The sequence below is a fragment of the Mus caroli genome, unplaced genomic scaffold, assembly GCF_978045245.1.
Source record: "Mus caroli unplaced genomic scaffold, Mus_caroli_1 scaffold_1, whole genome shotgun sequence".
In the NCBI taxonomy this organism is placed as follows: Eukaryota; Metazoa; Chordata; class Mammalia; order Rodentia; family Muridae; genus Mus; species Mus caroli.
In genome coordinates this window covers 149,244,585-149,270,023 of record NW_028227256.1, presented here as the reverse complement: position 1 = coordinate 149,270,023, position 25,439 = coordinate 149,244,585, and the positions used below count along the sequence as shown (strand labels likewise).

The 25,439-nt window shown below is 39.7% G+C and overlaps 1 protein-coding gene across 7 annotated transcripts in view; it reads right to left on the bottom strand.

Annotated features, from left to right (window-relative positions):
- Nucleotides 1-25,439, bottom strand: part of Edem3 (ER degradation enhancing alpha-mannosidase like protein 3) — a 66,072-nt gene that overhangs the window by 22,159 nt on the left and 18,474 nt on the right. For all 7 annotated transcript variants that reach the window (XM_085841906.1, XM_085841916.1, XM_085841927.1 and 4 more), the window contains exons 5-13: nt 23,505-23,617; nt 21,920-22,073; nt 16,961-17,095; nt 14,663-14,768; nt 7,088-7,185; nt 4,554-4,679; nt 4,292-4,375; nt 3,204-3,287; nt 1,845-1,969 (exon numbers count right to left, since the gene is read on the bottom strand). In XM_085841906.1, coding sequence (XP_085698032.1) covers nt 1,845-1,969; nt 3,204-3,287; nt 4,292-4,375; nt 4,554-4,679; nt 7,088-7,185; nt 14,663-14,768; nt 16,961-17,095; nt 21,920-22,073; nt 23,505-23,617 — 1,025 coding nt within the window. The remainder of the gene's footprint in view (nt 1-1,844; nt 1,970-3,203; nt 3,288-4,291; nt 4,376-4,553; nt 4,680-7,087; nt 7,186-14,662; nt 14,769-16,960; nt 17,096-21,919; nt 22,074-23,504; nt 23,618-25,439) is intronic.

The following is a 25,439-nucleotide window of genomic DNA, read 5'->3' as shown; positions in this document are numbered from 1 at the left end:
CATGTTCCTCATGCCCTCAGTGCTGTGAGAGTGTAAGCACTGCACTCATCTTCAGAGCTGTGGGAGTGTGAGCACCATGTTTCTCATGTCTTCAGAGCCGTGGGGTGTGAGCACCATGTTTCTCATGTCTTCAGAGCTGTGGGAGTGTGAGCACCATGTTTCTCATGTCTTCAGAGCTGTGGAAGTGTGAGCACCGTGTTTCTCATGTCTTCAGAGCTATGGGAGTGTGAGCACCAAGTTTCTCATGTCTTCAGAGCTGTGGGAGTGTGAGCACCATGTTTCTCATGTCTTCAGAGCCGTGGGAGTGTGAGCACCGTGTTCCTCAGGTCTCAGTTACTATGGGAGTGTGAGTACCGTGTTCCTCATGTCCCCAGTGCTGTGGTAGTGTGAGTACCCTGTTCCTCATGTCCTCAGTGCTGTGGTAGTGTGAGCTCTGTGTTCCTCATGTCCTCAGTGCTGTGGTAGTGTGAGCATCGTGTTCCTCAGGTCTTCAGTCTCTGCCTAGAACAATTGTTCACTTTGTCTCCTAGCTCTTCCTCATCTCTCAGAAGCACTTGAGTGAGCATCCCATCCCACCGTGCAGCTCATGCCCTCCGACTGGCCTGCAGCACAGCTGAGCAGTCTGTTTATCTATCTGTCCTCACTGACTCAGAGCTCAAAGGATGCATGCGCCCTCATATGTCTAAGATTCTTTTAAAAAGAACTATTCATTTATTGTATGTATGTAAGTACATTGTAGCTCTCTTCAGACACACCAGAAAAGGACATCAGATTCCATTACAGACGCACCATGAGATTGCTGGGAACTGAACCAGGACCTCTGGAAGAACAGTCAGTGCTCTTAACAGCTGAGACATCTCTCCAGCCTTATATGTCTAATCTTTAAAACTAGTACAATGCTGGCATATAATGGGTTTCAAAAGTAGTTATGAAATGGATGTTTGCTAACCAAATGAATAAACAAGCTTTGGTGGTCATTCAGAGATAGGAAGGCTACAAAAGTGATCTTGGAACAGCAGGACTATAAGTGACGGCCATACTGCTCAATGTGTGTGCCCTTATCACTTGAGTACTTCATGGTACCACATCTATCTAGTAATCAGTGAAACAGACCCCAGCACTGGTCTCCCCACCAGGGACAGAATCAGAGACCACACATTGGCCATGATAACGTTGATGAAGAATCCTTGACTGAATTCAAGTTAGCTCTTTCACTATTCTGATAACTTCTCTTACATAATATATTTTAAAAATTACAGCACAGCACAAAATGTTTTTAATGTCCCCGAAAACAGGTTCTGATGTGAAATATTCTACTTAAAAATCATGAGTACCTACTACACATGAGGCACTATAGCAAAAACAAAAGAAAAACATGACTTTTCAAATTGCTTTAAATAAGCAGATCAAAGAGATTTTAAAAAACAAGCACAATGAACTAAAGTTGCACCCTCGGGTGCTCCAGCACTCAGTGTCTCTGTGTCTGTGTGCTGTGTCCCTTCCCTCGGGTGCTCCAGCACTCAGTGTCTCAGTGTCTCAGTGTGCTGTGTCCCTTCCCTCAGGTTCTCCAGCACTCAGTGTCTCAGTGTCTCAGTGTGCTGTGTCCCTTCCCTCAGGTTCTCCAGCACTCAGTGTCTCAGTGTCTCAGTGTGCTGTGTCCCTTCCCTCGGGTGCTCCAGCACTCAGTGTCTCTGTGTCTGTGTGCTGTGTCCCTTCCCTCAGGTTCTCCAGCACTCAGTGTCTCTGTGTCTCAGTGTGCCGTGTCCCTTCCCTCGGGTGCTCCAGCACTCAGTGTCTCAGTGTGCTGTGTCCCTTGCTAAGGAAGAGGATGGGTGCTTGCTTACCTGTCCTCATGACTCCCAGTGCGAACATCCTTCATGGCAGCAAACCCACAAGGCACTCGAGCATACTTATTCAAATTTTCAATAAGTGTTTTCCCTACTTCAAGGTAGTAAGGGTCTCCTGTAGCCTATTGAAAAGGATAATACATGTATTTATAGACACAGCATATAAGTGGCCACACACCCATTCATCCATCCAGTAGTTAGGCAGTGCCTACGAGATGCTAGGCCTTGTTTTGGGCACCAGCACACATTACACAGGAAATAGGTTTGGAAATACACCACAGATTTGATTTATAGAATTTCAAACAACTGAAACCATTACCTTAGCCTTTAAGTTACATTTCTTTCTTTTTTTTTTTATTACATATTTTCCTCAGTTACATTTCCAATGCTATCCCAAAAGTCCCCCATACCGCCCCCCACTTCCCTACCCACCCATTCCCATTCTTTTGGCCCTGGCATTCCCCTGTACTGGGGCATATAAAGTTTGCAAGTCCAATGGGCCTCTCTTTCCAGTGATGGCCGACTAGGCCATCTTTCGATACTTATGCAGCTAGAGACAAGAGCTCCGGGGTACTGGTTAGTTCATCATGTTGTTCCAACTATAGGGTTGCAGATCCCTTTAGCTCCTTGGGTACTTTCTCTAGCTTCTCCATTGGGAGCCCTGTGATACATCCAATAGCTGACTGTGAGCATCCACTCCTGTGTTTGCTAGGCCCCGGCATAGTCTCACAAGAGACAGCTATATTTGGGTCGTTTCAGCAAAATCTTGCTAGTGTATGCAATGGTGTCAGCGTTTGGAAGCTGATTATGGGATGGATCCCTGGATATGGCAGTCTCTAGATGGTTCATCCTTTCATCACAGCTCGAAACTTTATCTCTGTAACTCCTTCCATGGGTGTTTTGTTCCCAATTCTAAGAAGGGGCATATTGTCCACACTTTGGTCTAAATGCTCAAAAGAACTCCCTGGTTGAAGGGAAGAGACTTGCTAGAGTATGAGATCCTCAATATAAAATTGTTGGGTTTTGTTTGTTTTCTTTTCTGTTCTCATGACCCTTCTTTTTTGCAGCAGAGATGTCTACAGTGTTCAGAAGGGGCTAATTTAATATCATAGTTGGGATCTCAACTTCCTTGTTTTCTGTTTGGAGCTACAGCCTCGAACTCAAGTCTTCAGAATTATATTTGAAAAGACACTGAAGTTCACATCAAATCTTACATCTTTCTACAATTTTACGGGCTAAATGAATGCAAATCATGATATATCTAACCACTACAACCATAAATTCTCTTTGTTATTATAAAAGAGCAAGAGAGACAACAAGATGCAGGGAAAAGCCAAGAGTGATAGGTTATCTTACCTTATATAAGAAGTAGGTACTTTCTGCAAACTCTGGCCTTAAAGGATGCTGAGCCCAATGGACCCTGAAATCTGTAGTAAATGCCTGTATAGAATAACATGTAAGTAAGCATTAAAATGTGACTGAAAAATAAACAATCAGTTCTAGAATACAAAGCAATACATATATAAGGTAAAATAATTAATATTCAAGTCATGACAAATTTTCATCCATAAAATACGATTGTCACTAAAATACTAATTCCTTTCTAGAAAGTCTGTTTAGCCGAGCTTACTGAGTTATTTTTCTGTGTGGACACGCTCGTGTCTGTGTGTAATCACAGAAGCACTCATGGAGGTCAACCCTTGTGTTCCTCAGTGCTTTCCATCTTGCCAAGTAGGGTAGGGTGGCTGAACAGTGAGTCCCAGCGTCACCTGCCTCTGCTGTCCCGACTCTGGGATTACAGGTGTGCACTACCCTGGGCTCTAGAGACTGAACTCAGGTCTTCATGCTTGCATGGCAAGCACTTCACCAACAGACACATCTCTGCAGCTCTGCATTACCTTTTAAATAGCCAAATGGACCAACAATAAAATCAGAAACCCTCAATAATGACATTCAATAGTGGCAATAAATACATCCTATGCTGTTAGTAACTGCATTTTCCTTTTGTTTCTTTCCTTTTCCTCCTGCACTGGTACTTATCTGCTGTTCTGATTTCCTTTTAATCTCTCTAGTTGACAAAACTGTTTATGGTGCATAGTATACAGTTTTCACGTCCCCACACACAGTGAGATGTTAAGTCAAGTCAATTCATGTATGTTTTATCTAATGTAGCATTTTTGAGGACACTTAAAATTTATTCTCTTCTATGTATTTTTCTGTTCTTTTTCACTTTATATACTTTTAAGGATATATCTTTATTGTAGCCTATTTTCTTTTATAATAATGTCAAATCCTCTGTGAAATGAATCAAGGACTTACTTAAAATTAGTCTATTTAAAATTTAACCAATAACAGCCAACAGTGTTCTTAAATTTTTTTATGTGTACACGTGCGTGCATGCGCGTGCATGTGCGTGTGTGTGTGAATTTCAATTATTAGCTTACCTCTGGTAGAAAATTGTGTTTTTTAATCACCTGGTATAACATTTCATGAGTTTCAATAGCAGGTCTAATATCACCCTTTAAAACCTAGAAGTAAACAACAAAATCATTTAGCAAAGCATGAATTAATTTCATCTATAGTCATTGCATTACAAAGTTAGTACAATCTTGAAATGATCACTTTTATCACTTGGATTTTTAGAGATCACAAATGCACTTAATTAGAATACATTTATTTTAATATGAAGAAAGTGGGCTTCTTCACCTGCAAACCTGGAAAAAAGGCAAGTAGTGCATCCATCCAGGTCCGAGCGTTCAGCATTGGTTTGTGAATATGCACATCAAGTAGGAGAGGCGGCTGGCTAATATACCTCATTATGGCATCGTAATGCTGAAAGATCATAACAAAATGCTCATGAAAATAGATGTAATGTACATATATATATATATATATATATATAATACAGTAAAATAAGTACATCTGAATATATATAGATATGTAGATAAATTCCTTATATGTCAATTGATTATGTAAATATTTAGGTGAAAGAAATTACATATACTGCTATATATTTTCTCAATCATATGCAGAAGTATGGATATAGCTCAACAGAAGGGCATTTGTCTAGCATGTCCAAGGTGTCAAACCTAAGACATGTATACAGACCACATATGGGTGCATTCGCACACACAGAGAGAGAGAGACAGAGAGAGAGAGACAGAGAGAGAGAGAGAGAGACAGACAGACAGACAGACAGAGAGAGAGACAGAGACAGAGAGAGACAGAGAGAGAGAGAGAGAGAGAGAGAGAGAGAGAGAGAGAGCACACAACTCATACAAACAGCTACTAAAGTGTTAAGTGCCCACAATGCCAACCCTGGGAGGCTGAGGTAGAGGAACAGGAGTCCAAAGGTACTGTAGGCTACATACATGATCCTGTATCTTCCCAAGGCAGAATATTAAAGCCTACAGCTAACATGAGACTTCCTGGGGCTGCATAAGCATGAGGACCTGAGTTCAGACGCCCAGCATGCATGTAAAACAGCCAGGTGCAGCCCCATTCTCTAACCCTAGGTGCAGCCCCATTCTCTAACCCCAGGCGCAGCACCATTCTCTAACCCCAGTGGCTTAGAAGGTAGAGACAGGACGAGCCTTTGCTGTTCCAGCCAGTCTAGCCAAACTGTGGCACCCTGGGTTTGATGAAGAGACTCTGTCTCACTAAAGTAAGGCATGTAGCAATTGAAGACGACAGTCAACATCAACTTCCAGCCTCCGCACACATGCACATACACTTGAGCATATATGAACACATTTATAAAACAAAAGTGGGGTAGGGTCTTCTGAGAAACAGATCTAAGCATCTTTATCTACTGTGTGGCCAGCTGATGGTTAGGATGCCTACGTGGTCCACTGATGTTCCCTTGGAACAAGATCACAGTCTTCATCTTACAGAGCTTAGTTTTTCCCCTTTACCTAGAACTGTGGTCCCTTCTCAGCTAACGCAATATTCTGGTACTTACTACTACCAAAACCAATGCACAGAGTCACCATTACCACTCTCATGTCTGCTACCACTACCTTTTCTGTTATTGGAGACTCCTTTTCCCCTTCTTTAACAGCTTCTCCTATATGTGCCTACGCTTTGAAAACAGGACAAGTTGTATCAATGAGTCAATGAAAAGAAGTTACTGACTTAATTCACATCTATGTAGAAAACTTCGACAGTTTTTTATACTCAAAAGTTTAGTAGGATTTTGTATTTTGTATTTATTTTTATTTTATGTTCATGTGCGAGTGTCTGAATGCATGTTTGTGCACCGCATGCATGCCTGGTGCCTGGAAAGGCCAGAGGAAGACATGGCATCAGCAGGAACTAGAGTTAAGGGGGTTGTGAACAGCCATATGGGAGTTGGGAACTGAACCCAGGTTCTCAGTCAAAGTAGCACGCACTCTTAACCACTGAGATATCTCTTCAGCCACAATTTAAGCTGTTTTGCTAGCTCATCTGGGATTTAATCGCTATTACTGACAATGTTTAGTTAGCTATGTTCTAATCACTGTGTATATAAAAACTCTTGTAATCTCCCAAAACAAAAGGCAACCAGAGATGCTCACAAAATCAGTATGCTGCCCAAACAGCATATAAACCAAGATCTCTCTACTGCTTTGAATTGTATTATCAAAACATATCACATATAAAATGCACATGAACTGATGGGTGGACAAACAAAAGGGAAATTGTGCCTAAGTGACTATAGTGACACAGCTGATGAGTTTGCTACATTAACTTTAGCTTGCTTCAATTACAAACAGCCTACAATGCGTCCAACTATTTCCGTCCTCAAAGCCCCTATGTGTGGTTCTTATGGTCCATTCTGAAGACACCATCTTTTGGAATATATATGCACTACCCAAACCCTGATTGGTTGGTATTATCAAAGATTAGGCCAAACTTCCAATATTTCAAATAGAACTGGAACACAAAGAGAGACAGCAAGCTGTATCTCATTCCAGCAACTGCCTTCTTTGTTCAAAACAAGATTAGGTAAAACCCAAATCTACCTATTCTGCCATACATTGCCAAATTTAGAAATTTTCTGATACAAGATGAGGAGACTATTTTGTGGATGTGTCCCACTTGCATGCTGCCTTGCCCAACATCATCAGTGAGAGCTGACAAAATGCTACAACACATTTTAAGACAAACTTTTTTAACAACATCATTTAGGTTGTTACGTTTTCATCAAACTTGAACTTGTGAAATTAGCTACAAATTAATAGGAAAATAAATCAACTTACTGTATTAAATCTTTCCAGAAAACTGTCATCTCCAAGCAAGACATAGGCTTTCAACAGATATTCATAATATGAGTCGATCCCCGCTCCAACTCCACTATCTACAGGAAACACACACAAAGGTGGACCTTTAGTAAACAGGTCTGAAACCAACGAGGACACTCGTGCAGCAGAAGGAAATCGCACATCAACAGGAAACTCTTTTTTATTTTTTGGTTTTTCGAGACAGGGTTTCTCTGTGTAGCCCTGGCTGTCCTGGAACTCACTTTGTAGACCAGGCTGGCCTCGAACTTAGAAATCCACCTGCCTCTGCCTCCAGAGTGCTGGGATTAAAGGCGTGCACCACCACACCCGGCTCATGAAACTCTTTACTGTAACAACTGCACATCTCTAGAATTACAACCCTATCTGCTTTGTGAATAACAGCTCCCTTGCTGATAATAATTTATTGTTAAAAAGTTGCTATAGGAAATTGGTTACAATTTTTCTTATTTAGAAAAAGAGCTATAACCATGTCTATGCTATATGGAGGATAGTTAACAGTGATTTATCCAACACAAATTGAAATATCTAAAAAAATAGAAACCAAATTCTAGCAATTAAAAGCATTTTAAATTTAAAAGGTCCCAAAAATGCTGAAGGAAAGGAGAAAACATACCTAAATTGTAACAACATTTTTGTACGTTTTTCATTGTTTTTGTTATTTACAATCTTCCAGAAAGAAAGGGCAGAGCACATATTAAGGGCATAGAAATAAGAGCAATATCACATTTTTATCAGGATGTTTGAAAATAAAAGAATTGTATTTTTAAAACTTGATGGAAAGGAACTTAAGCCAAGAATTACATATAGCTAAGCTGTCACTCCAATATTAAAATAACCACCAACTATAGAAACACAGCTTTGGTGCCTAGGGAACACTACCACACACAGTTTAGTATGTTGTACAATCACCTCTGTATCTGAACACTGGTTTCAGGACTCATGGGGATTTTAATGGTATAAACTGGCATAGTCTCATATGCTTTGAGCAATCTCCAAGTTCACTTTAACACAAAGTACAATGTATAAGCTATTTACATGCTTTTTATACTGCATTGTTTAGAGACAATGAATTTAGATATGGTTAGAATAGGACAGATGTAACTTTCCCCCTGGATATTCTCCATGTGCAAGTGACTGAACACTGGAGCAGAACCCATTTATGCAGAGTCTAGTTAACTAAGCAACAATTCACGTATTTTAATCGACACTCTAAGTCCAAATAAGTAAGTGCCTTAATGAAGCGTGTTGTTATTCCAACAGTGGAGGAGGGAGCATTAAGAGGGGAAAGATGAGGACGAAAACAACAACCCCAAAAGAAAACAAGAGACACCATACAGACACTCAGAACTGTGGATAGAACAGAAAAGAGTTGGGAGGAGGAGACACAGGGATCAGAGAGCACGTTCAGTTTGTCTTTAGAGGCAAAGCTTCCAAAAACAAGAGGATAAAAAACAACTAGAAAAGACGTAACATACTGAAATAACATAAAGGTAGCATAAACCTATATGTATTAAAATACTAACAGATTAACATGTGAAAAAGGTAAAAAGTCATTGAGATATGTGCGAATCGTATAAATGACACATTTACAGCATAAACGCCTGCATAGGATGGGGAGAGGTGTGCCTGGTAAACACTGTAAGACAAAGTGGAGGCAGCTACTTTGAGACAGGATTAGACATTGAGGGGATCACTGCATAGTGATCATAGTTCAGCTAACGAGAAAGCACTTTAAAATGAACTCACCTCTTGTACTCAATGGAACGAGTATAAAAATCATTGATAGAGATCATCTATTTTAATCCTTGACAGGTTAAGCAAACAGGTAATCAGTACGGTCTATACATTGTTGATAATTTGAGTAGAAATGTAAATTAGCCCAGCCACTATGAAACTCATTATGGATTTTAAAATTTTAAATATTCCTCTCTTCTGACCAGAAGAAAATATCTTTCCCTTAATGGGCATCCAATAATACCACTATAATATTCCCCTCTCTGCAGACACACCCTAAAACCATTTACAGACAACTCAAGCTGGAGAGTGGATAAAGCCCATCTTCCCCATGAAAACCCAGAGACCGTTCGTTTCAAAGCTGTTCACCAGATGGGATGACTGTCTAGACTGGAATTCTAATCCTACCCTGTGTCTGCAAGACAGAAGTGCTCATTTGGGAAAAAATAAGAAATCAGAGCTCTCTTCTGATACTTCCTGGCCAGAAAACCAAGGGCATATCTGAAATTACTTCACTTGGGTTTCCTGTCCTGAGCTGCCTATGCACAGACTCTTCCCTTAAGAGTTAAATCAGTTGGGTTGGTCAATCAACTGATGAGGATGTCACCTCTGACAATGGCTGATTTGCCTTAAGCCACACTAAGGAGATGGGAGGAATAGTTATCCCTTTAATAAGATAATGTGCCCTTCCCAGAACCCTACCTTCTGTACAGTCACAGCACCACAGCCATGGAGCTCTGTAAGTGTACCAGCTTTTGTGGGTTTCGTTTCTTCTCTGTCTTTTCAAGTACACTTTCCCTAACACATTGGGCAAATGTGTTCTGCATTCTTTCTGTCCAGCTCCTCTCTTCACCACCATGTGGCAGCTTGTCTGTCATGTGGCTAACTTTCACACTGGCTTAACTCAAATGGCACAGCTTTTTCTCTTTCCCTTCAACATCCTCCTCCTCCAGGCAGCTGCTAAGATTTACAGCTTGTCAGCCCTGGGGTTTTCTGTGAAACTTGAATTAAACTGTCCTCATGCTGGGGGGGGGGGGGAGGAGGTAGACAGAAGAGAGACAGAGAACAGGGCACAGAGGGAGAAATGGGGAGAGAAATAAAGCCTTAAAACACAGCGCTACCATGGGGTCCTCTCCGGGGCATACATCTGACAAATCAAAGCTGGCACATAATAGAGACAGCCACATACTGATACTGCAGCTCCGTTCACAATCACCAACTACAGAAATAACCTAGGTGCTCATAAACAAATGAACAGTCAAAAAAGTGTGTGTGTGTGTGTTCAGCCACAAAGAATTAATTATGCTGTGAAGCAGTTTGAACAAGAATGGTTGATCGCCACTGGCCCATATTTGTGAATGCTTAGTCACTGGGAACTATTTGAGAATGATCAGGAGGTTTGGCTCTTGTGAAGAGTGTGCGTGTCCGGCTTTGTACCACTGGATGTGGGCCTTAATGTTTCCAAAGCCCTGTGGATCCAAATGCAGAACTATCAGATACCCTGCACTATGCCTGTGTACCTCCATGCTCCCTACCACAGTGGTCATGGACTAAGCCTCTGAAACTCTGAGAAACCCCTAATTAAATGCTTTCTTCTATGAGAGCCTTGGTCATGAGGTCTCTTCACAGCAATTAAGCACTGACTAAGACGTGGTATTTAGAAAACAAGAATCATATGGTTTCTATCACATGTGGAAACCAGGTATGTGCAGGGAGTGGAAGAGGACCCAGACAGTAGAGGGATCCCATGAGGGATGAAGGAGGAGGAAGGAAGAAGGAGGGGGTAAGAGAAAGTGACAGAGGAGTGAACATGACATGTATATGTATGTGAAAATGTCACAGTGATGCCCATTACTTTGTGCAATTAAAATGCACAATAAAACAAAAAATTCACTGAGAAAACTGACATGTACAGAACTCTACAAATAACAATTAGGAAAAATATTCTTTCCTAAATCCATAATAAACATTTACAAAAACTATCTATGTTTTAGGTCAAAAAAGAACACTTGATAGATTTTAGAACAGGTACCAGCATATAGGTACTGTACAGACCACCAAATCACAAGTATAATTGAAAACTATATTTATAAGGTGAAAACCCTGCTGACAGCAACTGCATCTCATGTTACAGATACCAATCAACTTTAGATAGTCACAAATATCAATTTTAGTATCAAAATTTTGAAACTATTACTATCATATTAAGGAAATGTTCTTTAAACAAAATAGGGTCAGAGACAAGCTGGTGAGAGTAATATTATAAATGAAAAGACCCTAATGGAAGAGCACACACCATAAGCTGGAAGAGGGCACGCAGAGGCATACAACTCACAAACAGCAGCAGAGATGTAGGGACAATTCTGCAATTTTTAAATCACAATCTAACCAAAATGCAAAAGGTAAGGACTTGGATTTGACTCCCTAGTACCAAAGAAAAAAAAAACCAAAAAACAAAAACCTAAACCACGTGGGGTGGCATTCTAGAGCTCACTTAGTTTGTCACCAGTGATGTCAAATATGTCGTCATATTTACTGGCTTGCTTATTTGTTTTTTGGGGTTTTTTTGTTTGTTTTGTTGTTGTTGTTGTTTGGGTCTTTTTTTTTGGCATTCTTAAAAGTGTTCTCACACTTTAAAAGGCTTGCAATACAGTGTTAGAAACGATGCCTGCACACAGGTCTCTTACATGCTGCTAGTACAGTGCACAGAAGCGAATAGACTGGAATTAGAACTCATGTCCTGAAGCAGAGAACACTGACTTACACTATTATCTACACTTCTTACTCCTAGATATACAGCCAAGAGAAACTTATGCATGGACAAGGAGTGACTGCACAACATTATAATACCAATGATAACATCAGCAAAATCTTTGAAAACACTTATGTATGTGTCCATTAGCTGGTTTATTATTATTGTAGCATTTGAAGCTGTGAGTTACTTCACACTGCAGTAAGGATGAATCTTAGTAATGTATTGTTAAACAAAAATGTCTCACAGGGACATACAATGTGTTATAATTTAGTGAAGCTTAAACAAAAGAAATACACTTTTTTAGAAATAGCTAGATGTGAAATTTTTCACTAAGAAGAAAGCAAAACAACACTAAACATAAGAAGCAAGGCTTCTTCACTTGGGAGAAGGCAGCAGGATAAAGGTAGGAGCAGAACAAGGCCCACATACAATATAACAGGACTGCCTCTAACAAGCTACTGCCGCAGTGCCGCTCAGAGGCACTTGGTATTAAAGAGGACTAACTAAATGGGTGAGCCTGGACCCATGATCACACCATAAAAAAGGAATTCAAGAAGATTATGACAACCTAAAAAAAAAAGTTACGGAAAATTGAAGAATTATAAAGTAAATTCTCAGGAACCATTTAAACAAACCTAGAAAAATTTGTATAAATACTAAATATAAGTATTACCCTTATTTTAGTTGTCAGATTAATATCTATTTACTTAAACGTGGTTTTTTTTTAAGACACAAACAAAAACTAATAAAACTGATAAACCTGGGTATATTTATTAACCACACCAGGGCAGTTATTAAATTTTCAGGAGTAGTTGGCAAAGGAATAATGGACTACACTGTTTCTTTGTGTGTTTTCATTTTGTTACAGTTGTTTTCCTTTTTGGGTACTGTATTGTTTTCTAGGGTTCTGTTGTAGTACTGGAATTTGGTTTGTCTTCTGAGAAAGAGTTTAAAGGTGGGTGTGTGGGGAGGAGGAGAGGATCTTGTTCTACCTGATAACAATATCATTAAATAAGACAATACAGACAGAGAAGAAAATCACCATTCCTGCCCAACAGTGTAGACGCACATTACAACTGTGCAGTAGCATAGGGTTAATGACGGCATTTTAGTGTGTGGGGGTACACTTCCACAGCTGCTGCCTGCCCACCTGTCTTTGGATTCTCGAAGATAATAATGCAGGTCCTGCCAGCCCTTGCTATAGCCTACTTCTGTGGCATTTCTGGGCCAGCAATCATCCTGCCACTTCCACAGCCCCCAGGAGCTCTCCAGGCACGAGACCCTGGTGCTACCTGAGTCACTGCTCTGCAACCACTGCTGGCAAAGCTGCCGTCCTTCTCCCCTCTCCCTTCTCCACGTGGAGTGATGGCCTTCATGGTTTCTAGGACTTCAGGGGAAATACTTTCCCGGCACTTTTTCAAAGAGTTAGTTGGTTTCATCTTTAACATGATTTTTAAACTGAGTCTAATGGAAACCTAGCAGGGAACCACAGTTCTTTCTGCTTCCATGCACCAAGCCTCTCTCATTCGGTAGAATTCTAACTCCTAACATTTGGGATGAAGGCTCTGCTCGCAAATTTGTGCAAAGGATCTGAACCAGTGTTACAAAGCCAAAACTAAGGACACATTCAGATGAAAACAGAAACCAGAACACTGAATATAAATAAAGTTACTGGCACAAGGCCTGAGACACAACAAAAATTAACATTAAAGCTGACAGCTATTCACATTTAAATTTTTTCTCTTTAAAATATTACAGTGTGTATATTTTATATGTTTTTATTATCTTTATTTACAATAAAAGGAAAGAAAAAATCATCTGAATGAGATAACCTAGATTAAAATACATCAAATACAAATATGGTGTGTGTCCATTTATATGTGGATTTTAGTTGCTAAGTCTTCCACTAGTAAACTGCATCCATATAAACCTCAGTGGTTAGGTACAAAGTAAGGGACTGGGTGGAGAGCTGGGTCACCCTAGAAAGGGGAAATAGACAGTTATGGATGGGTGGGGTGAGGGGCGGGGACTGATACAGAGGGATCAAATGGGGAGGGAGACAGAAGAGGGAAGTTAGAGAAGGAATATGGGGAGGAACAAAAAATTATATAATATTAAATATAAGCACTACATTTATTTTAGTTGTCAGATTAATAAATTCATTAATTTGAATTTATAGACAAACAAGACAAGCCTTTTGTAGAGCAAGGAAACATAAAAGGTGTCCTCACTAGAGACATTCTGGTGCGTTTCCACTTTTCAGTGCTTGTCTAGTAGGGGAGTCTTAAACACAAAATAGTCTTTATCTGAGACCCAATACTAATTGTTCATAACATTGTTATGTTTCTTTCCCTCATTATAATTAATTTTAAAAATGTAATACCGTGACATGTAAATATAGATTTCTAAGTTATTATGATATCACTTAGTTCTGTTTTCCAGTATTATAAGTAAATATGTGATGAATATCTTTGGAAACAAATTTCCTGTGCGTTTGTACTATTTCCTCAGGCTAGACTCCACAAGTAAAGTTATTGGTCAGAGGGACTACTAGGGACTTTTCAAGTGCACACCGCATACATGCCAAGACTGTCCTCAGGGTTCCAAGCCAACTTATTTAACCTTCACAGTAACTCTGAAGTAGTACTAATGTCTCATCTTACAGTGGTGGATACAGACAAACATAAGCTACATAACAGCTTAAATTCCAACAATATGACTCCAGAGTCTATGCTCTAGTCTATTTCTAGAGGTAGAAAACACATAGACACATATACACATGCATGCATGTGTGCACCCCCCCACAAACACACGAAGGGGAGAGGGGAGACTGTGATAACATTATTAAATATATCCACTAAACCATGAAGTGAGATGCAGTACTCTGATTCCTCAAGGAAATCAACCCGGTGTCGAATTTCTCCTTGCACCTGTTAATTCATTAAGTTTATGGACAACACTATCCTGATTATTTTCACAAATACTGCATTTACCAACCATCCTGAGGATGTAAAGGTCTGGGTCTAAAAGCCCAGCTTGCATACCTTTGCGCACCCAGTCTCCAGTATGAATATTGATAGTCACGCCTACTAAATTGCTACTTCGCTGTCTTTTCTCCCAGAGAAAATCAAGAGCTTTTCTTGCATATTCCTGTAATTAAAACACAAAAGCATATTTAAAGAATTTTGTCTTTGGCAAAGAGTGGGAAATCTATAAATCAAAGAGCCACAGGATCTTTTAAGAATTAAGCAAAATTCTTAAGACAACCACTTATAAATTTCCATAAAATCTTGCTTGGCTCACTTTCAATCACTTCAGATTAAATGATCTCACTTGGAGTATACCCATGGCCATTCACCCTTGTAGCATGGGTCACATACATAGATAGGCTATTATACTAACTGCTAACATAATTAACACACTTGTTAACATAATTCTTACCACCTAAGTACAAAGTGGAAATCTCCTAACGTAGTCTCATTTAGCAAACTTGAAGAAGATTCACAGTTGCTATGCTATCTTTCAAAGTCATCCCAGATACTGTTTTATAAGTGATACATAATTTTACTAGTGAAAAATTAGCAAATCAACTGAGGGCCTATTTGTATACTAATGTATATGTACATATATAATGTATAATCTTACAACAGGTTTCATTTTTTTTATTCACTGGATATTAAATTGAATTTATTTCTTATAAAACTCTTAGCTTTCAATAAAAGATGTTCCAAGTGGAATGGCAAAGGATAGCTACCAGTAAAATTCTAAATTACTTTTAAGGCATGAACTTATTTAGCATTGCAAGAAGAAAATCATTAATCCTAATTCGTTACTTTGTGTGTTTGGCAATAGAGTACAAAATCATTTACATTCTTGATGCAAATCTTGCATGGCAATTATATTTCAGCAAAGCAGATCACAACTATAATCACATGGTGGATTTTCAAATCTGGAAAGCCTGATATTGATCATATTTCCCTAGCCCTAGCTTACAATTTAAAGAAAACAACAACAACAAAAACAGGCACAGTAAAACTATGGGTTTAACCAAAGTTTAAATTTTAATTATAGGACACTAATGCAAGATCTCTGACTACTTTGTATATTGTTCTCCATACATTAGGGTCAGAGGGAAAACAGTTTAAGCATTGTGAGTCATACCGTCACTGGTCACAGTTTCTCAACTTGTGACTATAACATAGAGAGAGACAAAAATAAGTCATTGAGCATAGATGTGGTTTCACATCAACTTAAAAAAAGAAAACCAGATGACAGCTCAAAACTCTGTTAACAGTAAGGCTCTGTCAAAGGCATAGTAGAAGTTTTTTTTTAAATCATGATTTTTAAACATTTACTCAAAAATACAAAATAGGCCAATGAAAACAGTAAAGATTAGACAGGCTGTAAATCCAACTGCACTTGCTCACCACAGACTGTAGGCATCTCCCACTGAAACTCATTTTTGCGTATAAATACATCAATATCTCAGACAGTTGTTAGTTTATATTAAAATGTTTACAATTGCCTATATGTTTAGTGAAGGAAAACTAGTAGACAAAAAAGAAATATTTCAAGATTTCAGTTTAAACCATTTACCAATAACAACTGATAAACCTGCCCTCAAGGCATATGAACACATGGGCATCCATTCATACCCAGGCAAACAGAGACAAGATCTTCATGCTGGTTTCGTTCACATCCTGATTCAGTATCTCTAATGGTGCTGTGTATCCCCTACTTCTGCCCTGGCCATGTGACCATCCTATGATTTTAAAGTATTTGCCTAAGTCATGTGTTTGATAAAGTGGGCATGTAAGTAACTCTTGAAATCTAATGATAATTAAATTACCATAAATAATTACATTAGAATTTTTCAATGTAAGACAAAGATAAATCCCAATAAAATATGCAGGGTGATATAAGTCTTTTGAATAGTGACTAACATTTCCTTTGACATAAATAAAATTTATATATTAGACTCTCTATCAAAGCATATATTCAAACTTCACTGTTAAATGATCTGTGAAGGTTTCAGAAATACAACAAGCCATTTGGAAGTCTAATAAATAAATATAGATACCAGGACATCTGTGCTAACAAGGAGTCATAAAATTTACATGATGTAGTTAAACAATGTTCTAAGAAGAAAACTAAAATGTTACTTTATGGACTGTGAACAGAAAGTGAACTTATATCTAATACAGCTGCCTCACAGAGACTTCCATGCCTGTAACACTAAAGTACCAGTAATCCTACAATAAGAATCCTAATCCTTAGCCAAAGGAAAGAAGAAAATTAGCTCCTCTCAAACCCCGGGAGATCAAAGGTCATGAAAAGCAAACCTCAAATATCGTCGCTCCTGTGAATCGACTCAATGCAGCAAATTCGAGGATCAAGGTGCCTGCACAGGCTGTACAGGTGTCTGTCTCAGTTCCCGTCCTGGCTTCTGGTTTTCTGATGCCAAACTTTAAATTAATCTAAAGACAATGAGAACGTTACCATGAGCAACTTAGGATCTCTCACTGTCAATAAAGACTTTATCAGATTGTGAAAAGGATTCATGAGTTGAATGAACAGTGAAGTCAGTCTGAGGATGTCTGCGGCTCTCCAATGAACATCCAGGAAAATATATTCTGAGCATAGAGAACTTATAGGGTAAATTAGTCTCATTTATTTTCTTTCTTGATGATGTAATAATACATTATAGCAATATAATCATTAGAAGAATACAGGTTAGATTAGCTGTAAAAGAAACTAAATTTAATTAAGAATTTGTGAAACCAGTACAATGTTAAGTCTTTCACAGAGAAAATTTGATTGTACTGGTATATATTTAGAAGAGATTAAAATTTTAAAGGTTTCTACAAATTAATTCATTCTTTGGCCATTTCTATATGTATATATACATTCTGGTCACACTCCTCTCCACCCCAGATCCTCCTTCCCCCAGGAAGCCCTCCTCCCACTCTCAGTCTTTGTTTTACTGTACACATTATTTACTGTGTGTGGCAAAGGCAGCATGCATGCACTATCATGCATGTAGAGGTCACAGGACAGCGTGGGGGAATCAGTCTGAGGAGGCCTGATGGCAGGCCTTGATGGACTGATCCATCTCACTGGTCCCTACCACGTAGTTTTGGTTCTGTTCTGTGACTCACCGAGTTTATCCAGGGCTGCCCACATGGGTATAGAGCTGTCCTCTGGAGCATGGGGAACTCCCCAGTGGCTACAGCACTGAGGACACTGACTCTATCAGTGGTTCACAACCTTCCTGATGCTATGACCCTTTAATACACTTCCTCATGTTGTGGTGACACCCAACCATACATTATTTTCACTGATACTTCACAACTGTATTTTGCTACTGTTATGAGCCATAATATGTAAATATCTGATATGCAACCTCTGTGAAAGGATCGTTCAATGCCCCAGAGGTAGCGACCCACAAGTTGAGAACCACTGTATTATATGTGGTAAGAAACAAAGCAATGGATCTTTGTCTTCAAGCAGCTTAAAATCCAGACAGAATAAACAGGATATATATAAAGCCAGAGAATTAATAATAATGGAAAGTTACAAATATATGCAAAAAAGAGGGATGGACAAAAATAATGCTAAAATGAAGGAAATAAAGTATCACTGGGTTGGGAGTAGCTGCAAATTTTAAAAGTGGCTAATCAGGTCACGGACCCTAAAAGAGAAATGATTTCCGCCTCTCCTAGACCAGTACAACTCCCCGAGCTTCTCAACGCTCACCCTACTCTCACTGATTAGTGTAACTCTCGCTCTCACCAAAGAAGAGCCTTTTGCCGCAAATGGAGGCCATTACGGGAAGCCACAACTGGTCAACATACAGAGAGAAACTGACTGTGGAGTGCCCAGGCCCAGTCAATACATCTGCAACACAAACCCTACACCAAAGGGTTAGGGAGTATCATGGAAGAAAGGGCGGAAAGACTGTAAGAGCCAGAAGACATGTAAGTCCTGTGTGAGACTGTGTCTTCTATATATGACAGGGAAGCTATACCCATGGAATCTCAAACAAGACCCACACATCTGTTGACACTGCAACATAGATGGGAAAATCTCACAAGACCCTACCCCTAGATGAAGAACTACAGAAAATTAATGACTGCTGAGAGAGGTTATTCAACCCCAAGTGGTGAGCCCTAGTCAAATACACATATGAACACTATATGGGCTCAAGAGGGTCTCTTTACATATATGTGTGTACATATGTAACAATAATTTAAGAGGTTATGAGTTTGAGAGAGAGAAAGAGGGACACGAGAGGAGACACACAGAGAGAGGTAGAAATGATGTAAACATAGTACTTGTGTATCAAATTCTCAAAAAAATAATTAAGATGATAAAATCTAAGTCATAGTCAAACAATGAGATTTACCTGAGAACTAGCTTTGAAGATTTAATTAACTTTGAAAAAATGGTATTACAATGTATGGCTAAGGTTTATGTGTGAGTTTTTAAGCTGACCATGACAGCCATTGCTCCCAGATACTCCTGGCAGCTCTAGTTACCTGTACCAGACTGGGCCTGTCAATATGTCATCACGAGGAGGGGAGGGGCACTGTTAGGTTGTCTCCATGTTCCAGTCAGTAACCTCCCACCCGTGCTCATAGTGGCAACCCTAGTTAAACCCACTGGGAGACACACACATACACACACACACACACACACACACACACACTTAAAAAAATAGAGCTGCAGAGATGGAACACTAGCTGTGTTTCCAGAAGACCCAGGTTCATTTCCCAGCACCTACACGGTGGCCCTCAGCTCCTGAAATTCCAGTTGCAAGAGATCCAACTTCTGGGCTCTGTGAACACCAGGCAGGCATGTAGTACACACACATACATGCAGGCATGTAGTACACACACATACATGCAGGCAAAACAACCACACACAGAATTTTTTACGTTAAAAAAATGAAAATAAAACAAAAATTAAAAATACTGAAAGTAAATTCAATGTATGCATACTGCTTTAAATAGTTTGCATGTAACTTTAATAAACTAAGAGATAATGACCAGTTAACGATGCAAATATACTAGCAAACAAAGAAATGCTCATTTAAAATGACTGAAATTTCCTACTCACCATATTGAGAAAAGAATGATAGTATACAGTGTTGGTATCACATAGTAACTCTATGATATTAAGGGAGTTTAAAAGTATCTTTTTGTAGCAATTTGGTAATAAGTACTCACAGTCTTAAAAAGGCATTCCATATTTCTTTCTTCTAATAATTCATCCAAACGAAAAATAATCAAAAATATGTAAGATTGTTGACAGGAAATCTATTTAAATACTAAGACGGGGGTCAGGGAGCTAGCTCAGTGAGTAAGGTGCTATCACAGAGCACAAGGACCTTATCTGAGGGGGCATGCTTCTGTGACCCCTCTCCTAGTGGGACCCAAAGAGGAAGACTCCAGAAGCTCATTACAGCCAGCACAGATAAACTAACAAGCTCCAGGATCAGAGACTCCGTCCCAAAACAACGACAGCCAACGTATACCTCAGGTCTCTACATCCATACCCACCCCAACACACACAAACTCACATGCACATACTCACACTAACAAGTACATACACTGTGCATATACAGAAGAAAAAAAGGAAAGAATACTCAAACTGGAAATCTAAATAATATGGGGTTTAATACTAGCCTTTCATTAAATAAAAATGCCAGTCATGATATACTAAATTGGTGGGGAGATCAATGGCTATGACCTCTGGTCTGAAAATACAGATATGACCTATCTGTATCGCGCTGCTGAACACCTATTAAGTCAACAATGTCTTCATAAATACAGAGAATGAACCTTGCTTGACTTAAATTGTCAGAGAAGTTATACTAGACAGTAGGGATGGAAGGCCTAAAACACACTATAAAAAAAAAATCCCTAGGGGTTTGTGAGAGCACTACATATTGCTTTGGATGGAAAGGTAGTTTCCCTAGGGTATAGGAGTATGGGGATTTGAATATGAATGGCCCCTTAGGCTCCTGTTTGAATGCTTGGTTCCCAGCTGGGGAAGTATCTGTGAAGGATTAAGAGGTGTGGCCTTGTTGGAGGAGGTATGCCACAGGGCTGAGCTCTGAAGAGTTGACAGCCTCCCACCATCCCTCTGTGCTCTCCCTGCAGCTTGGTTTTCAGTGTGGGATGTGCACTCTCAGCTGTTCTGGCTGCCATGCTATCTTTCAGCCATAATGGACTCTAACCCTTTGAAACCATAAGCCACAGCCTCTCCCTGTCATGTTACCTTGGCCATGGTGTTTTGTCACAGCAATAGACTAAGGACTATGAGAGAGCATTAGAAAGTCTACTGGCAAGCTATGAAGATTTCTGAATGTTAAGACACATTCAATGGAACAGGAAGAATGTTAAAGTTTTGAAAGCAATTCAATAAAAAATGTTTCAGTCATACTATTTTCCCAAGTGCTCTGACTAGTAAGCCTGAGGAAAGAATAACCACATTAAGATACAGTAGTGTATGGATGAAATGAAGCTGGCTTTATTTTTGGTGTGAGCCTAGCCTTTAAAAAAGGCTGAGCCATCTCTCCAGCGCTTACACTGGCTTTGATAGCACAGCAGCAGGATGAAGGGAAGTGACAGACTTCATGTCTGACTTGGACAAATGGGAGACAGTGTTAATAAAAAATTGAGAGTTCACTCCATCCTTGGTGGCTTCCTTCCCCACTGCTTTAAATAGAAACTATTCTTGGAGGACAAACTAACAGCAAAGCTCCCTCAACAACTCTACTGCCAGGTCTCAGGGCTCTCTCTAATAGCAGCAAAGAAGGAACCGCAGAGTGAGTGAGCTACACTGCAGCTTCCTTCCCCATTAGTTTGCTCCAGAATAGATCACACCAGATACTCCCTCCTCCTGGATCTTCTTTCTTATGGTTTGTTACACTGCCCACTGTGGGATGCTTGCTCCTGAATCTCCAAATGCTTTCCTCTTCCCAAGCCCCACTTTCTGATCATCTTCTCCTTGGAGAGTAACACCTTCCTACTCTCATAGCTCCCACTACTATCTAAGTACCAACAACTCAGGCCCACACTGCATCCTGGCATCTGTCTCCTCCTTCTGCAGCACCATCTAGTCTGACACACTGAGGAAAGCTTACACTCATCTTCACATTGCTCAAGTGTTAGCTGAAACTCTGATGCATCTTCTTTGAGGCTTAAGCCAGTGAGGAACACCTCTGATCACCAGAACTCACTCTGTAAACAGCAAAGGAAGTGTCAACAAAGTTGTGCCTGTTTACAGGGACTCACCCTGGGGTACGGAAGGCCGCTGGTGGTGTTGAAAGCTGGCAGGAGCTTGTAACCCAGCTGCTTTGCCATCTGGAGGAGCTCGTCATTGTACCACTGCATGTGCTCACCTTTCTCCTTCAGCATGATGGCCAGTGAGTGTCCGCCCAAAAGACCCCTAGGGACACAAAGACACAACTTTACCTGCAATTTAACTGAAGATATTCACAAGCTACTGCCTGAGATGGTGTGGGCATTTGTTCCCAAGAATTTGCAAACATAAGGGAAGGCTACAGAATGACTCAATTCTTTCTTACTGATTACTCATTTTGTAGCAAACTATTATAATCACATAGCTAATACATTAAAATAAACAAACAAACAAAAACAATTAGGGGCTGGCAAGAAGGCTCAGTGGGTAGAAGGTGCTTGCTACCAAGGCTGCAGACTAGAGTTCGAACTCCAAACCTCACTTACTACAAGTAGAAAACTGTTGCCCTGCAGGCCCCTCCTCCAAACATATAACTAATAAATAAATACAAAAATATACAAACAATTATAAAGTACTTGACATTCTCACGTGCCAGAGTACATCCTAGATACCACATGTATTTTAATGAATGAGCTTAATGTCTTCAAAATAAATTTAAAGTTTTAATTTTATCACCATGAATCTTTGACTCTTGGTATAACATTTAAAAATTTATAACACCTTAAACCTCACTAAAAGGTTTAATAGTCTCCAAGAAGTTATCTTAGACTTCTTACATTTAACTGAAGAGATGGGGCAGAGAATTACAAAAGCTACTGAACATGAACTTACCTAGTGTTAGGGCGAATCAATTTTATCATCTCATACTTCTAGCCCGCAAAGGTATTTCTTATTATCTGAGGAGCAAGGCTGTAAACTGTCTCATGTGGCTTCTCCACAGAGGCTCCTGGCTAATGCTGGTCAACTGTAGAGACTCTCAGAAAGCTCTAACATAATTAACAGAAAACATGGCCAACCTACAATTTCTTTTCACGTGCAGATCACCTGTGGTGAGTCTCTTTCCAAAGACTATTGTGTCCGTTTCAGCATATTATAATGTTATCCCGGTGGCCAGTTTCACAAAATCCCAAATTTTATCTTTTGGGGCGGGGGGGGGGGGGGGTGTCACTCTAGCTCAGGCTGGCATGGGACTTACTCTGTGGCTAGGCTGGACCTAACCTGAAAATTCTCCTTCTAAGTGTTAAGATCACAAACCTGAGCTATCATGCCTAGATTCCAAATTTCTTTTTCTTTTCCTTTTCTTTTTTATTTTATGCGATAGGTGTTTTGGTAGCTGATGCACGCCTGTCTACCACACGCATGCAATGCCTTTGGAGACCAAAAGAGGCTATCAGATCCTCTAGGACTAGTCCTTTGGCAGTTGTGAGCAGCCATGTGGGAGCTGGGAATTGCACCTATATCTTCTACAAGAGTAGCTAGTGCTCTTGACTGTTGAGCCATCTCTCCAACCCCCTGAATTCTGTTTTTTAAGTATTAAAAACTTCTTTGCTACCTTCAAGAAATAGCTGGAAGCTTTTTTCTATAGTTAGCATTATGACTCTAGGACTGTGTACTTACCCAAGAACTCTGATGTTTGTTTCGAAGACTGAAACAACTACATCATTATCTAAATTAACATCCCTTAAAACTTTTCTCACAGCATCTTCAAATTCCTTAGTTTTGTTTAATACCTTGGGGAAGAAAAAAAATGAGATAAAATTCGTTTCTACCAAGCCAAGAAAAACTTATACTCAGAATAAGACACTAAAATCACTGTAAGCATACTTTAAGAGTCAGAAAAATGAGGCATTCAAAATAGTATGTCCCTTAAGGATATTATAAAAATGTGATAATGTCTACAATTGAAGAGTTAAGTACAAGCAACGAGGCATCTTTACACACTGATGTACCCTCAGGACTTTAAAAGATCCATCAAAGGAATTCAGACTGGGTTCATAATAAAGATCCATCAAAGGGATTCAGACTGGGTTCATAATAAAGATCCATCAAAGGGATTCAGACTGGGTTCATAATAAAGATCCATCAAAGGGATTCAGACTGGGTTCATAATAAAGATCCATCAAAGGGATTCAGACTGGGTTCATAATAAAGATCCATCAAAGGGATTCAGACTGGGTTCATAATAAAGATCCATCAAAGGGATTCAGACTGGGTTCATAATAAAGATCCATCAAAGGGATTCAGACTGGGTTCATAATAAAGATCCATCAAAGGGATTCAGACTGGGTTCATAATAAAGATCCATCAAAGGGATTCAGACTGGGTTCATAATAAAGATCCATCAAAGGGATTCAGACTGGGTTCATAATAAAGATCCATCAAAGGGATTCAGACTGGGTTCATAATAAAGATCCATCAAAGGGATTCAGACTGGGTTCATAATACAGGCTGAACAACTCTAAGCCCCAAATCTGAAATACAAAATGCTTCAAAATCTAAAAATTTTAGGTTTTCAGTATCTCGCTGGCACCACTCGAAATGTTACAGATTTCAACTATTTTAGCTGCTGGATTAGGCATTCTCTGCCTGTAAAGCCTATAACATGTTCCAGACTTCTAGAACCAAGTGACTCAGATAAAAAGATTCTTTTTCATACATAGACATGAGACAGACAGGCATCTATAAAGAACTTTTCTTTTCCTACTTCTGGTTCTTCTACTTCAAATTCTGTGTATATCTGTGTGTTCGTGTGTGTGCGTGTGTGTAGCCCATGGCCAACAGTTGGAGCTACATGAGGTGAGCTCTACTGGGATCTGCTCTCTAAGTGAGAACAAAGTAAACAGCCATCCTGCGCTCATCAAGCACTGTCTATGAAACTACGCTCTCTTGGGCTTGCTCAGTGGGAAAGGCACCTGCTGCTAACCCGATGGCCTGAACTCAATCCCTGAGGCCGATAGGACAGAAGGAGAGAACCAACTCCTCCAAGTTGCACCACACATGGAACATGCACCCACATACATACACACAGAATAAGCAAATATATAAACATGTAAAATAAGAAACATCCTACTTCAGAAGAAAGTACTGTCGGGCTCAGTGTTCACCTGACTGACCCTAAGCCTTCGCCCTATACCACCCTCACTCTACAAATGTCCCACTGGCAAAGGAGGACATGTAATATTACGGTCCAGAACAGGCCCTGATTGGATTTCTAGTTTGCTCACATGAATTACCTGCGATTCAAGCCAAGCTATTCCATATTAACATGCCCTTCATCTACAAGGGAAGGAGGAACTACTCTAGAGCTGTTTTATTAAATGAGACCATGCACGCAAAACACTTTGGCCAGAGTGTCTGACTTGCGTGTTGAACAGCAAGTGTTTGATATCATTACTATTAATTATAATCAAGCAAGAGTAGACTTGTGACTCAAACAAAACCTCAGTGAGCTCTTGGGATGCGCTCCATGGAAAGGGGACACTGTCATTACAAAGGCCGCTCTCGTTTTCTCCATCTAAGTTAGGGATGTGATTAGATGTTATGTAGAGACCA